Here is a 15,242-nt window from a genome sequence, read left to right on the forward strand (position 1 = left end):
ATCCATATACCGAACATAATTAGGTACGACGATGCAGTCGATCAAATCCAGCACCAGTCGATTCAGTCACGAAGCGCTGCAGTGACAAACCATTACGTAAAAAGGAATGTTAGTGAGCACGCCATAACAAATAAATAGTTCATTAACATGTAATTGAGTTTATTAATAAACAATCAATACATAAATGTTATAATTATAAGAGACTTAGATGATTTGATTAAAGTTATTTTATAATGAAAATTATTCTAAAAATAAGCATGTTATTATTTTAAAATAAATAAGACTTTTCCATAACTCTCAATAACAAAGAAATATCGATGTTACTAGAGACAAACCAAAGCTCTCTTCCTGTTTCATTTTCTGCAGTTATTCAAGGACAGAAAGGTGACAAAGGTGAACGTGGACCTAAGGGAGACCCTGGATTGTCCGGATTTAACGGAGATGATGGGTTTGACGGTAATCATCATCACTGAAACCATACTCTATTACAACGCTTCGCGTATGGTAATATCTTGATTATCACACTATAAGAATGAGCGTTGAAAACATTTCGACAAGTCTATCCTGCGTCCAGAACATAAGGTATCTGTAGGGAAATTATCGAACACTCGACCTTCATAATCGTAACAAAGCTAAAGATATGTCCCCAGCCCAAACCCCCGTGATCTGTGCATAATTGATACCGAAGAATCAAGATGTAGATACGGCTACAAAAGTCGTTGTGGACACGCCTCTTAAATTTGCTTTATCGTGTTTTTCCTAATATTTTAATTAGTTGTGTACAGTGTATGTATAGCTAAGCACAGTTAAGAAAGTCGCATGAATACGTTGCTAGAAAATTACCAAACCGATAAAAGTACCATGTGGTAAGAGATTTCGATCTAGTAAATAAATCGTGAAGTTTATCTCAATGACAGAGATAATTTCTGACAATTAAAACTATTCAAAAAGAAACAGCGCGCCGAAATCTCATGTTTGCCCCTCCATAGGGACTGTGAATTTATCATGACGGTGGCTTTGTAGAACACAAATAATTATAAAACGTGAAAGGCGAACAGGAGATGTTTTTCATTAAATAATAATAATCTAAATGCTCATACATACAAACATTGCTGTGTAGTGGGAGACTGGTTAAATGGTCATCATATTGTTGCTGTTCAAAGTTGAATTTGTGCCAGCGTTGCATTATCATAATTCAATAACAAGTACGTGTACTGAATTCAATTATGTTGTCTTGCATTATGTTCTTCGTCAGTATTACATGTATCCATAGGTGTTTTTTTTTGTGGGTTTCCTGACTCTAGTGTCCTGTTATACCTTTACTAGTATAAAGTGTAATTATATTACTCATAATATCCGACACACTGATATTATGGGTAATATAAGTACACTTTATACTAGTAAAGGTATAACAGGACACTAGAGTCAGGAAACCCACAAAAAACACAACTAAAGCGGCAGTGCTGCTACCCAAACTGCTTTTAGATCTGATCGTAAGATCCTAATGTACTCATTAAAAACCCACTGGTTTGATGCCCGAACACCTCCCTCTAATCAATATATCGTTACTTAAAGTCGAAATATATCTATCCTAAAATGTTCCTCGTCCATTAGAACATCCTTTGATTTTGCTTGGAAAACTGCGTGTTTTCACACAATATCGACAATGTACAGGGGAAATCATCAATTACATCTTTCTGAATTACTCTCCCCCTTTCAAGCAAACAGTCGTAATCCCACTCATGTATACACATCATAGCAATGTGTCCAGCACCTGTATATACATATCTATTTATCTCTTAATGTACAGAAACTGTTACATGTTTTCCATTGATATTTGATAAGCGAAACTAAAGGTCGCATTGCAACTTGTTGAGAACAGACAAGTTATGTTGTTCAATAAAGTCTCATCAAATGAATTTTGAAATCCAAGATACCTGAAAACTAAAGCATATTTATGATAACTAACATTTTATCCTGGTTTTTCTGATTACTTTTGACAATTTTCCAGGGCAACAAGGAATGAAGGGAGACAGGGGGAGTACAGGACTAAAAGGGCGATACAGGTTCCAATGGGTCTGCAGGACCAACAGGTGAATACTGTTATTGGTTTTGATTTAGAGACAGTAACATTTGAATACTGTGCTTGTCTTTTAGTGTTAATCAGGAAATTAAGGGAAATAGAAGAGTAAGTGTAGTACGTTTACTTACAAAATATTCTGGCCAGACTAGAAGTAAAATTACAAACAAAGAATTAGAAAATACAAAGGATCAGAGTGGAATTAAGTAGAAAGGACATCGATAATTTTTTTAATTGTTTTTTTCATATATTTTATTTCCCCCAGCCAAATATTATATATATATATATATAATACTGATAAGTATATACAGATATATATAAATGAATTGGTAGGAACTGCCAGGGTTGGGGAGCCCTGGAGTCAGTCCCCTAAACAATATGGTGTCATCACACAGGAGGGCTCTCATTCATTTTTCTCTGCTAATTTTATCTAAATCCAAACATTTCAATTTCATCAATAAAACATTCAGAAATTTGATTGGGAAATAAAACATTTGTACATAGAGTATTGGATATCTACAGAACAAGAACGTACTATCACATTTCACACACAGCACACACATCCAGACATGTTTACATATACAACAGTATTATAATCACTAAACATAAACAAAACACGTATTCATATAAGCACCAGAAAATACATATAATACTAACCCGTATTGTGTTTGATAATCGATACTAATGTGGATTCTCGCATTGCCGTTTAAACAAAAATGTAAGCTATTAAAATCACTATAATATTATCTATATGACTGTAGTGTTTGAATATATATTATATCTGGATTGTCGTCTCGTGTTCACAACAACCAAAGGCTTATCTAGGCCAATGTCAATGCCCAGACAGTATTTGTCCCCTGAACTCTAGCGTTATTCTAGCTAAGGGTCATCCCCATTCCGCTCAAAGTTTTGTAGAATGTATTTATATTCTGGTTGTGGTCATTCTGCAATGCCTACGTAAATGCACATCATCTCTGGACTGTCTTTTTGTTTAAATGTATAACTGTTTAGCTGAGGAACACAGTTATTTCCAGACCAGAGTCACTTGTAATCATACGTGTCGTAGTACTTTTTTCATTTTTATTATTCCGCGCGCGCAACAAAAAGCGAGATAATTTCAGGTTTAGAAAATACCTCACCCTGGTACCTGTCCTGCAATAATTCCCCTACTTTCGGTACATTTTTTTTATTAAATGCATTTCCTGAATCAAAGCTTTATTTGCACTGTGCTTATCGACGCATAACTGAATATCTCCGTCCGGCTTGTGTACGAAAACGACTTGACCTACGTATTCATACTAGTTACATTCTTCTTTCAATTAAGATTACATAGTATTTCATCGTGAATATTTAGAATACTAGATACGTGGGTTTATATCGTAGTTCTGGGTCTATTATGTTGAACCCTGCCCAGAAGTAACTGTACAGGGTATTGGCACTCTATCACAAACTGATTTTCCAATGAACGGAATTTACAGTATTTATAAAAAACTTTTGATTTCTTGAACTGACTGTGCTTTTTCCGTTTTATGTGACACCTATACGCGGGTATAATCATTCACGCACGATTAGCTACTTGATATTCTGCTCTTAGTTTCGAGACTTTCTGAATGTGATCGCGCGTTTAAGATTATTAGTGTCTATCATATGATGTCAGTGTCACACAACGCAGGAACAGTGTATCTAGGCTTTTTAAGGAATCGTCATGTTTATTTTTGTTTGATTGTGGTGTCTCCTCACTTCCTAGTATTGTCTTCATCGACTTTGAGTTCTTATTTTGTCGTTATGGTATGTGTAATGACCTATTGTAATTATGTTGTCACAGGTAACACCGGCCCTAAAGGTGAACAAGGCAATAAGGGCGAACCAGGACAAAATGAATCAGGCAAGAACTAAATATGTTTTATACTGACTCAAATATTGTTCTTAATGTTTTGTCTTTTCTTTTTAGGTAATGACATTTTGTATCATCCATTTCAGAACGTTTTCTTTCATATGATAATTTCACTTTTGGTTGTTGTAATTTTGATGTACCTTAATTCAATGCTATGTCCTTTATCGATGTCAGCTTGCTACTAATTGCTAACCAAAATGTATGGGCTTATTAATGTCACATGGATACAATACTAATAACTAAAGTGAAATATGTAGCCGCATCAATGACATTTTTGTACAGTTTTGGTTTATAGATATACATATAAAATCTTAACTATATTTTATTAACATCCTTCTGATTAAGCGCATAAGAACACCACGTGTTCCATTTCTGGTCATGCGATCCATGCCACTTCTAGGAAAGGCACATTCGTAGGAGGGGTTACGTGTATCAGTAAAAATTAAACATTTATGTATTCATATTTGGTGTCTTATTTCAAACTTCATGTTTAAAATTGATAGTTTTCCTGGTTAAGATTGATAGTATTCCTTCTTGGATACAAAATATCAAACAGGTACCGATGTATAGGGTTCATAATTTCTTTTCGTTGTCAAAATGGACTACCTTATTCGACCTAATAAGTGCTCCGTTCCTGTTAATGATTTCTGTCAAATCAATGTTCGATAGTTTTTTATGGTTACGCAATCAATCTGATATGTGACAAGTATTGTGATTCACTCATTAGTTTTGATTTACTAATTAGTACAGTCTGTGTTTTGAATTCAAACACATCCAAATACATTTCATGCTATGTTTTCCTTGTGCTCTTTATCTTTAAAGGGGCTGGTCGGGGAAAAATGTCATATTTGCTAAAATGGCATAAACATGTTTAAAATACCTTCTTATGAAATATACCGATTCAAACTTTGCTGAAATTCACTCCCAAAGAGTAAAAATTATAATTATATTAAAGAAATCCTAAATCGTCACCTGACAGTCTAAAACTCTCAATTGACCCAGGTCAGTGATGTAATTTTACAAGGCCAAATGTAAACATCGCGGCGAAAGAAAAAGACGCATGCAAAAGTCATGACAGGCACGAGGTATCAATACCGTTATATATAACAACAACATATGGGTATACTTGCATCATACCATGATCTTTGAAAACAATTATTTACGTATAGTACTGCTGTCTTGTCCGCTAGTTGAGTCCGACATGGCACATGACGGCGTGCTATTGTTGTTATCTTCACTGCCTCACTTTCGAAACAACCACGTGACATATATAAATAGATCTGCGCTAAATTTACGCGGGGCTTCCCCGAGATTTCATTGGTCAAAACTGGACATTGCATGCAGAACTCGACCATCATATTGCCGTGGTATAACTTTTGGAAGGCCAGAGAACGCATTTAGACCCATTTATTTTGTATTTTTTTCCCCGAAGGCTTTTTGGATACAAACATTAACTATAAAGGTTAGGAAACGTATGTTCATTTCAAAAAAGCATCAACATACTGCACTATTCTATTATCCAGGTAAGAAGGTAGCATTTTCTGTGACGAATTTAGGCGAGACAACGTTGGAGCGCGAAACACCCACCTTTCTTTTGTTTGATCGTGTCGATTCAAATGTAGGTAATGATCCTAGCACGAGCAGGTTCATATGTATCACGCCGGGAACCTACGTCATGATGTGGAGAACGGAGGTGAAGAAAATACAGCCGTGCGGTCGAATTTAGAGAAAAATGGAAGAACAATGACTGCGCTGTCTGTCACATAGCCAATGATGTCGTCGAGTAGTGGTTCTCGGACAATCGTTCTTTACCTGGACATACAAGATAAACTGTAGATCTTGAGGTCGTCGTTCGTAATACCTTTTCAGCATTTATGCTTTACTAAACGCTTTGTAAATGTAAAATCAACTGACAACACACCCGCTGGTTATTTTAGGAGAAGAATGAGCAGATACCGATGTTGCTTCAAATATACATAGGCTTAAAACTAATCATCGTTATAACTGATGTGCAATGTACGCGATCCTTCACAATATACCTAAAACATGGGCATACATTCACTGGTCTATTGATTAAGAGACATCCGTATGATCTCCTCACAAACAACAGCGTTTGGGCCTCCTTTGATCAGTTATAAGGAGGTGGGTGGGGGTTACCCATGGGAAATTCACTTCGTTATATATATTTACATTTATGAAGTTCTATAGACAATCATCGGCTTGAATTGATTATGAAAAATACCATCAAAAACTCCATGCAGTTTTGATTTGTTTGTTTTAATTTTAGTGACCGAAATAGAAAACCATCAAAAAGTTTTTTTTTTCTTTTTCTAACATGCACAATTGAATTACAAAAACACCTGGCCAAACACCAATTTCGTTACTTTATGATAACTATGGTAATGATTATAATGTAACTTAGTGAGCTTCAAAAGTATTAACAGAAAATGAACACATAATCCTAGGTACAATGTAAGTTAGTATTTTTTTATCCACCTCTTTCACCGAAACGGGGAATATTAAATTGGGTTTGTCCGTCTGTCTGTCTGTCTGTCACGCTTCGTTTCCGTGCAATAACTACAACAAATGTTAACCGATTTTCTTTAAACTTAATCACAGGGTTAAATGCCATGAGGGCTTGCCCAAGTACGATGCCCACTTTCAGAGGACCTCATTTGGCGGAGTAATGGCCCCTTGAAAAACAAAAAAACTCATTATCTGCTGTGCTTCGTTTCCGTGCAATAACTCCAACAAATGTTAACCGATTTTCTTCAAACTTTGTCACATGGTTAAATACCTTAAGGGCTCGGCTAAGTTCGATGACCACCTTATTTTGCGGAGTTATGGCCCCTCAAATAACGAAACAAGTCATTAGCTGCCGTTTCTACATGCTCAATAAAAAGTCTAACTTCTGTATAAGGCCGTTTTTTCTTCGAGTTTTAAGCTATATGTTATGTCTCAACAGCACGATACTCACATGTTTAATTCTGTCCTCAATAATGTTTCCATACAAAACATCCTGCTAGCGGGGGATATAAATTCCACGAATTTGCTTATTTTTACCATACTTATACCACACATACGATAATTACGTCACAGAGTTTCATTCGTTTAAAATATATTTTGGCCGGGATGGGGACACCATATCTTGCACTGAACACCTGTCAACAGAAATATAAATATCATGGTTGTTTTTCGGTAGAGTTGACAATTTGTCATCAAATTAGTGATATCAAGGTTTGATTCACTCAATAAATATTTTTCCCTCTGACCACGCCCTCTAAAAAGTTCATCCACATAAACCTAAAACTCACTTGTCCAAACTATGATTTCCGAAGGACACACCAAAACCAAACCACATGACTGTATAATATTGAGAAGTAATGGATTTATTTGGAAGTAATTTTTAAGCTCACATACAAACCTTTCCTAGTCGCAGAAATTGAGGAAACATTGATATCAGAATATAAAGGAACATGTTACGATTGATACTTTGTATCGGAATAGGAATGTAAAATGATAGGATTTGTTGTAAGCAGTTCTTATGAATATGTGGGTGGGAGTTGTCTCCCATTACTTAATAATACACCAATATAAGTGGAGGTGAACACTTATATACACATAACGTTAACCTCTAACATACAAATAACTCTGACGAACTGATATTCATATATCTCTGAAACACTGGTATACCCATAACTCCGAACCACTGATATACACATAACTCTGAACCACTGATATACACATACCTCTGATCCACTGATATACACATAACTCTGAACAACTGGTATACACATAACTCTGAACCACTGATATACACATAACTCTGAACAACTGGTATACACATAACTCTGAACCACTGGAATACACATAACTCTGAACCACTGTTATACACTTAACTCTGAACCACTGGTATACACATAACTCTGAACCACTGATATCCACATAACTCTGAACAACTGGTATAGACATAACTCTGAACCACTGGAATACACATAACTCTGAACCACTGTTATACACTTAACTCTGAACCACTGGTATACACATAACTCTGAACCACAGATATACACATAACTCTGAACCACTGGCATACACATAACTCTGAACCACTGGTATACACATAACTCTGAACCACAGATATACACATAACTCTGAACCACTGGTATACACATAACTCTGAACCACTGATATACACATAACTCTGAACCACTGATATACACATAACTCTGAACCACTGATATACACATAACTCTGAACCACTGATATACACATAACTCTGAACCACTGATATACACATAACTCTGAACCACTGATATACACATAACTCTGAACCACTGATATACACATAACTCTGAACCACTGATATACACATAACTCTGAACCACTGATATACACATAACTCTGAACCACTGATATACACATAACTCTGAACCACTGATATACACATAACTCTGAACCACTGATATACACATAACTCTGAACCACTGATATACACATAACTCTGAACCACTGATATACACATAACTCTGAACCACTGATATACACATAACTCTGAACCACTGATATACACATAACTCTGAACCACTGATATACACATAACTCTGAACCACTGGTATACACATAACTCTGAACCACTGATATACACATAACTCTGAACCACTGGTATACACATAACTCTGAACCACTTATATACAAGTAACTTTGAACCACTGGTATAAACCTAACTCTGAACCATCGGTATACACATAATTATGAACCACTGATATAAATATTACTCTGAACCACTGGTATACACATAACTCTGAACCACTGATATACAAGTAACTCTGAACCACTGGTATACACATAACTCTGAACCACTGGTATAAACGTAACTCTGAACCATCGGTATACACATAACTCTGAACCACTGATATACACATAACTCTGAACCACTGATATTTACATAACTCTGAACCACTGATATACACATAACTCTGAACCACTGGAATAAACGTAACTCTGCACCATCGGTATACACATACCTCTGAACCACTGATATTTACATAACTCTGAACCATAGGTAAACACATAACTCTGGACCATCGGTAAACACATAACTCTGAAACACTGGTATAAACGTAACTCTGAACAATCGGTATACACATACCTCTGAACCACTGATATATACATAACTCTGAACACTGATATACACATAACTCTGAACCACTGGTATACACATAACTCTGAACCACTGGTACATGTATACACATAACTCTGAACCATCGGTAAACACATAACTCTGAACCACTGGTATACACATAACTCTGAACCACTGATATACACATAACTCTGAGCCACAGATATACACATAACTCTGAACCCACTGGTATACACATAACTCTGAACCACTGATATACACATAACTCTGAACCACTGGTATACACATAACTCTGAACCATCGGTATACACATAACTCTGAACCATCGGTATACACATAACTCTGAACCACTGGTATGCACATACCATTGGATTTTGATATATATATATTTAACTGTAAACCTGTAATGTAAATGAACATATTACTCGAAACCACTGATAGACAAACAAAATTCTGAACCTCTGATATCCAAACATAACTCTTAGCCTCTGATAGACAAACATAACTGTAAACCACTGATAGACAAACATAACTCTAAACCTCTGGGAGACATTAATTACTCTGAACCTCTGGTAGACATACATAAATCTGAGCCTCTAATAGACAAGCATAACTCTGAACATCTGATAGACATCCATAACTCTGCACATCTGATGAACAAACAAAACTCTGAACCTCTGGTATACATATATAGCTCTGAACCTCTGATAGACATACACAATGTACTTACCTCTGAACTGCTGATAGACATACTTATCTATGAACCTCTTATATACACGAAACTCGGAACCTCTTATATACACGAAACTTTGAACCTTTTATATTCCCGAAACTCTGAATCTCTAACATACACGAAACTCTGACCCTCTTATATACACGAAACCCTGAACCTGTTACAAATGTATAAAAACGAAACTCTGAATCTCTTATTTACACGAAACTCTGAACCTTTTATATACACGAAACTCTGAAGCTCTTACATGTATATACACGAAACTCTGAACCTCTTATATACACGAAACTCTGAACCTCTAGCATACACGAAACTCTGAACCTGTTATATAAACGAAACTCTGACCCTCTTATATACACGAAACCCTGAACCTGTTATATAAACGAAACTCTGAATATCTTATTTACGCGAAACTCTGAACCTTTTATATGCACGATACTCTGAACCCCTTACATGTATATACACGAAACTCTGAACATCTTATATACACGAAACTCTAAACCTCTTATATACACGAAACTCTGAACCTCTTACATACACGAAACTCTGAACCTCTTACATACACGAAACTCTGAACATCTTATATACACGAAACTCTGAACCTCTTATATACACGAAACCCTGAAGCTCTTACATACTCGAAACTCTGAACCTCTTATATATACAAGACTCCGAACCTGTTATCTAAACGAAACTCTGAACCTCTAATTTACACGAAACTCTTGAGTAGGTTGTACGGGGCATGACTAGTCAGCTTACCGTACTGTCTAAATAATATTACAACTGTTAAACAAGGGACTGTTAATCACAGAAAACAATAAAGTGCATTTATACAAAAAAATACTTTTTTCTTTATATTACATTTTAAAGATTTTTTGATTTTTTTTGACTTATGAGAACGTAACGTAAATTAAGCACATGTCTCTTCGTAACTAAAGAAGACGACTGGATTCTGTTTTCCGTTTAAATACCGGTAACACAATAATCACCCATAATTATATTGCTAATAACAACCTTCTACCCAACGAGGTGTAAAGAGTCTTAAAAACCCATTTGTCAACGGTGCAAAGCAACTTTGATGTGTTCTTTTTGACAGTAGAAACCCGATTCGGGTTTTACTTTCATAGGCCAATTTTCCTTTCTCATATAATTTGCAAATAAGTATTCATTCTGAAAATAATTATACAAAAACCCCGAACCATGGCAGTTCATTTTCATACCATTGCGTGTGTGTAACAGCATGAACATAAAGTAAGTTAACAAACACCATTGAATTCCAAAGAGTAGTCCAGAGTTCTGTATCATGTCTGTGCTATTTCAATATGCATTCTTAAATAAAAATCTCGCTATATATCCTTCATGTACATAAGAACGTGGATTACTGTTTCGGATTTACAATATGTGAGGAACATTAAAGGCGAGTTCGTAACGGACACAAGTTGGTGTGTGTTATAAGCCAAGTAATGTTTACATTTCTCCCTGTGAACGTTGCATTCAATTGTCTCGTCGTTTTATGTGTTGGAGTAATGATGTGTTATCGTGATGTATTATCTCTGATCAAAAACGGCTCTCCACTGACAGTGTACGTACTAGTATAGCCGATCTTTGACGTGTATAATGACTGGTTCTTTGTTGACTCGCATTAATGCAGATATACGAAAAAGATTGAGCAAGTACAAATTGTGAAAACGGATTTATTTTACACGTTGGTTCTGACTTGAGAATACTTCTTTAGGAACTTTGCAAAGCCTTGTGGATATGTATAGTGTATAATGGCTCTCACATTCATTCTTGACCACAAAACATCAATCTTAGACTGAATATCCCTCGTCTGGCTGCATTGTTTATCAACAAAACCCGATTTTATGTAAGGTAAGCCATATCTATGTATTTACCTACTGTAGTGGCCTTCAGTTCTATGTCGAATTTATTATTTTGCATATCATATTTATGTTATAGATAGGTTTGTAGCTCTATGTTTTGTGTAGTCACTTAATGCTTTGATGTGTTCAGATGTTATCACTTTCTTTGACTATACAGTGAAGTGTAAACATGGAAGCACCAGGGCGAATGTTTAAGTATGTAGTTTATATTTAAACGTTCTGATACTTTTGATAAGTTCAGGCACAATTGTATAGAACATTACATTTTGACATCACTACGCAAATTAAGAGTATTAGTTTTATTTCGGGCTGTTTTATTGATGAGTCAAATGTATATAATACTATAGACAGATTACTACAACTCTTGTCGGCAAATATTTGTCGTCCTTGTACAAAAATGTATGAATATTTAACGGCTTTAGATGTACGTTATAGGAACAATACGATCAGTTGTATCCTAATTATTTTGTTTGTGACCTTACGTTTAAAAGCCCACCATTTTCCTTTTTGGTATATTAATTTGACCGAGAGGACAATGGGACCTACACAAATGTACAATTTCATAAAATGTTGTCCAAAACTCAAGCTGTGCATAGTTAAATAATATAATTATAAAGATAGAAATGTGTGAAAGCGACAATGACTGGGTCCTTTTCATTTAAAAAATGTTAATAAACTGTTCTGATGTCAATAGTTTCTCTGATACGATGATGTTCGTCAAAGGAAACTCGCTGGTCTAAATGTCCAATAACTACACGAACCATCATCTTTATGTTTATTATTGTAAAGTTTGAAAATAATTCTCACAAACCTCTTTCATACGCGTGAAGATATCCTTTCATTTACAGTTTTTAATGACATTATTTTGTAAATGTACGTATTACTGCTGTATTAGAATGAAGCTTACATACAGTTAATGGATTCAGTATAGGACTTATACTGCCGACACGTGGTTTAGGTGATATTAGGTCTATGCCATAGCGAGTGCTATTCGCGACGTCAAATTAACGTGTGTAGCATTCTGACATACCTTCAGGTATTATTATTATGTGTTTAATGTCCGTAAAATGTGCAAGATTCTCTCAAAATTAAAATTGGTTGGAGGACAACCCGATATCGTGCATAAATTTATGACGTCACGTCAACATAGCATCGGATGTCAAAATATTTAGAAATCGTTCTTATTTCAATTCATTGATTTGATTCAGATAAAAAATACTAGTTTAATCCAAAACGAGATGCGGTCGATCTATGTATAACACTTTACAATGTTCAGCATAATATTGGCTAAAATGAATGCATTGTATGTAATAAATACAAATATATAAGAGAGTGTATTTGAGCGGCATTTGGAGATATAACACTAAAAAGTAAAAGCTTATAGCGACAGAAAATAAACATGTCCTGAATTATATTTTGTTTTAGCGGTGTGACGTCATAAAAAATCGCCATGACCCAACGTCATTCGTGTTGCGCAAGAGTCGCCCTTGGTTTCGTGGTGGTCGTTGTTCTACTCCAGTGCATCGCTGTTGTCACGCCGTTCTGGGTTTATGTGTTTGAAGGGTCCTATCAGGGCTACTTTGGACTGTGGCAGACATGTTATGAGGGTTCAACAGATGATCAATATATCTGCATGGATGTCTTCAAGGACAGCCGATATAACGCTAGTAAGTTGAGGGACGATCTAAAGAAATATATGCTAATACAAAAAATAAACGCGTATTACTATTTACGGAATTTAATATAAGAAAGAAACACTTGCATTTTTTCATGATGTAACAGGTGAAAATATGGAAGTATGTTTATAATTGGTAGAATACAGATCTTCTTCACGAGTACAACATATCAGTATACAATACCATGCCAGTGAAATGTTTATGGTATTCAACAGGAACGCATTACCACATTTCTCTACAACGATGAAAATGTTACTGTATCAAACTAATGGGGAATATGATAGCGGAAAGGTTGGCGCAATGTTTAACTGACGTCACGCTTGAAAACATTTTGGCTGCGGAACAAAATTCTACTTTTTTCATTTTAATTGGTAAGATTTGCTTTCATACATGTAGATTGTAGCAGCTGTTTTTGAAAGATTTGGTGCCTTAGTCTGTGTAGCCTAGATGTTTGAATGGGATGACTAATAAGTGTCCTTCTGATTGGTAAATTCCAAATGTCCTATTATCTTGTAAAAATTCGATGTCTCACCAAATTAAATTTCAATAAAATGAATAACATATGCGATGAATTGCACTGTAATAGTTCCAATTTATTCATTAACAGTGTGGTTCTACCTGGTACAGGCTTTTACCTCTTCTGGTTTAGTTGCGGCACTAGTAACAATGGCGGTAACTATTAACCAACACTGTGGCAATCGGATCGACGCATGCGTGACTGGCCTTCTCTCAGTAATGAGTTACATCACATGTAAGTGATATATTAAAGTCATTATCGACCACATTTTCAGCATGAACTGATAATACTTAATTTGAAAGCAATCAATTTAACTATGTGATATAATGCATCGTGTTCCCACATTCTTCATTTTCTAAATTGTGTGATAGGTAACGTCGGGTGGTCAGGTGGCGCAGTGGATAGTGCACTTGCATTTCACACAGGCCCGGCCACGTGGGGTTTATCAGCCATTAAGACCCCTCCCGCGCAAACACCCGGTCAAACAAGCGTGATTAACGTGATTAATATAAGTTGAAATAGCTTGTTTCATTATTGTTTTAAAATAAGTAAAGTTTATATATACCGTCAAATGAACAAATGGATTATAGTTGTTCATTCAGACTACGGTCTGCATGGCTTTTAAGACTTAAGTTGCAAATTGTAGAGGTTCGATAAATCGTTGATAAAATATATTTTCCAGGCGCCATTGTGATAACAAGTCTCGTCTTCTTCATCCGAAACGTGAATGGAATCGGTACGATTTCCGGTCTGACAATGAACTACGTGCCGTACATGTCCGCTTCCGTGTATGCTTCAGGTGGAGCCGTGATATTTAGCATGCTAGCAGGGTCCGTATTCGTCATTGTCGCCTACAGTGCCAACAAAGGCACGGAATTCGAAGAACCGGAGGACGGGATAAGTACAAGAGAAGGACGGGCGGATGTCAAATAGGCGGTTCAGGTCTAATAAAATAATTGACAACAAATACTATTTTTAAGATGTGAAAAAAAACCTACAAGAAGTTAGTCAAAGACAATTGGGTTATATTTGCACAGAAATATGTACAGGCGAGTGTGTTATGGAGATGTCATGTCACATATAGGATACATACCTGTACTTCAGAACAACGAAGATAAGGGAGGTGTCTTTCGCAGAATTAATGTAACCAGAGATGGTGATTTCTTTATTTCTCTGACAGAAAATAAATATATTGAATTGGAGTTATATTACCGAACAGCACAGCTATCTATCAGCATGTGTTTCTAGTAAAAAATACATTGAACTGTGTAGATGGTTATATGTCTTGTGATAAATTACATTGAACTGTGTATATTGTC

At 35.7% G+C, this 15,242-nt stretch overlaps 1 protein-coding gene across 1 annotated transcript; it reads left to right on the forward strand.

The window, feature by feature from the left end:
* The first annotated feature begins 11,268 nt into the window (after positions 1-11,268).
* On the forward strand, positions 11,269-14,856 carry LOC110457183. The gene is made up of 4 exons (XM_021508335.1): positions 11,269-11,719; positions 13,156-13,397; positions 14,014-14,157; positions 14,606-14,856. Exons 2-4 carry the CDS (start codon positions 13,181-13,183, stop codon positions 14,854-14,856), a joined length of 612 nt encoding a protein of 203 aa, XP_021364010.1. The 5' UTR covers positions 11,269-11,719; positions 13,156-13,180.
* Positions 14,857-15,242: the final 386 nt, after the last annotated feature.

The sequence above is a fragment of the Mizuhopecten yessoensis genome, unplaced genomic scaffold, assembly GCF_002113885.1.
Source record: "Mizuhopecten yessoensis strain PY_sf001 unplaced genomic scaffold, ASM211388v2 scaffold9035, whole genome shotgun sequence".
NCBI lineage: Eukaryota > Metazoa > Mollusca > Bivalvia > Pectinida > Pectinidae > Mizuhopecten > Mizuhopecten yessoensis.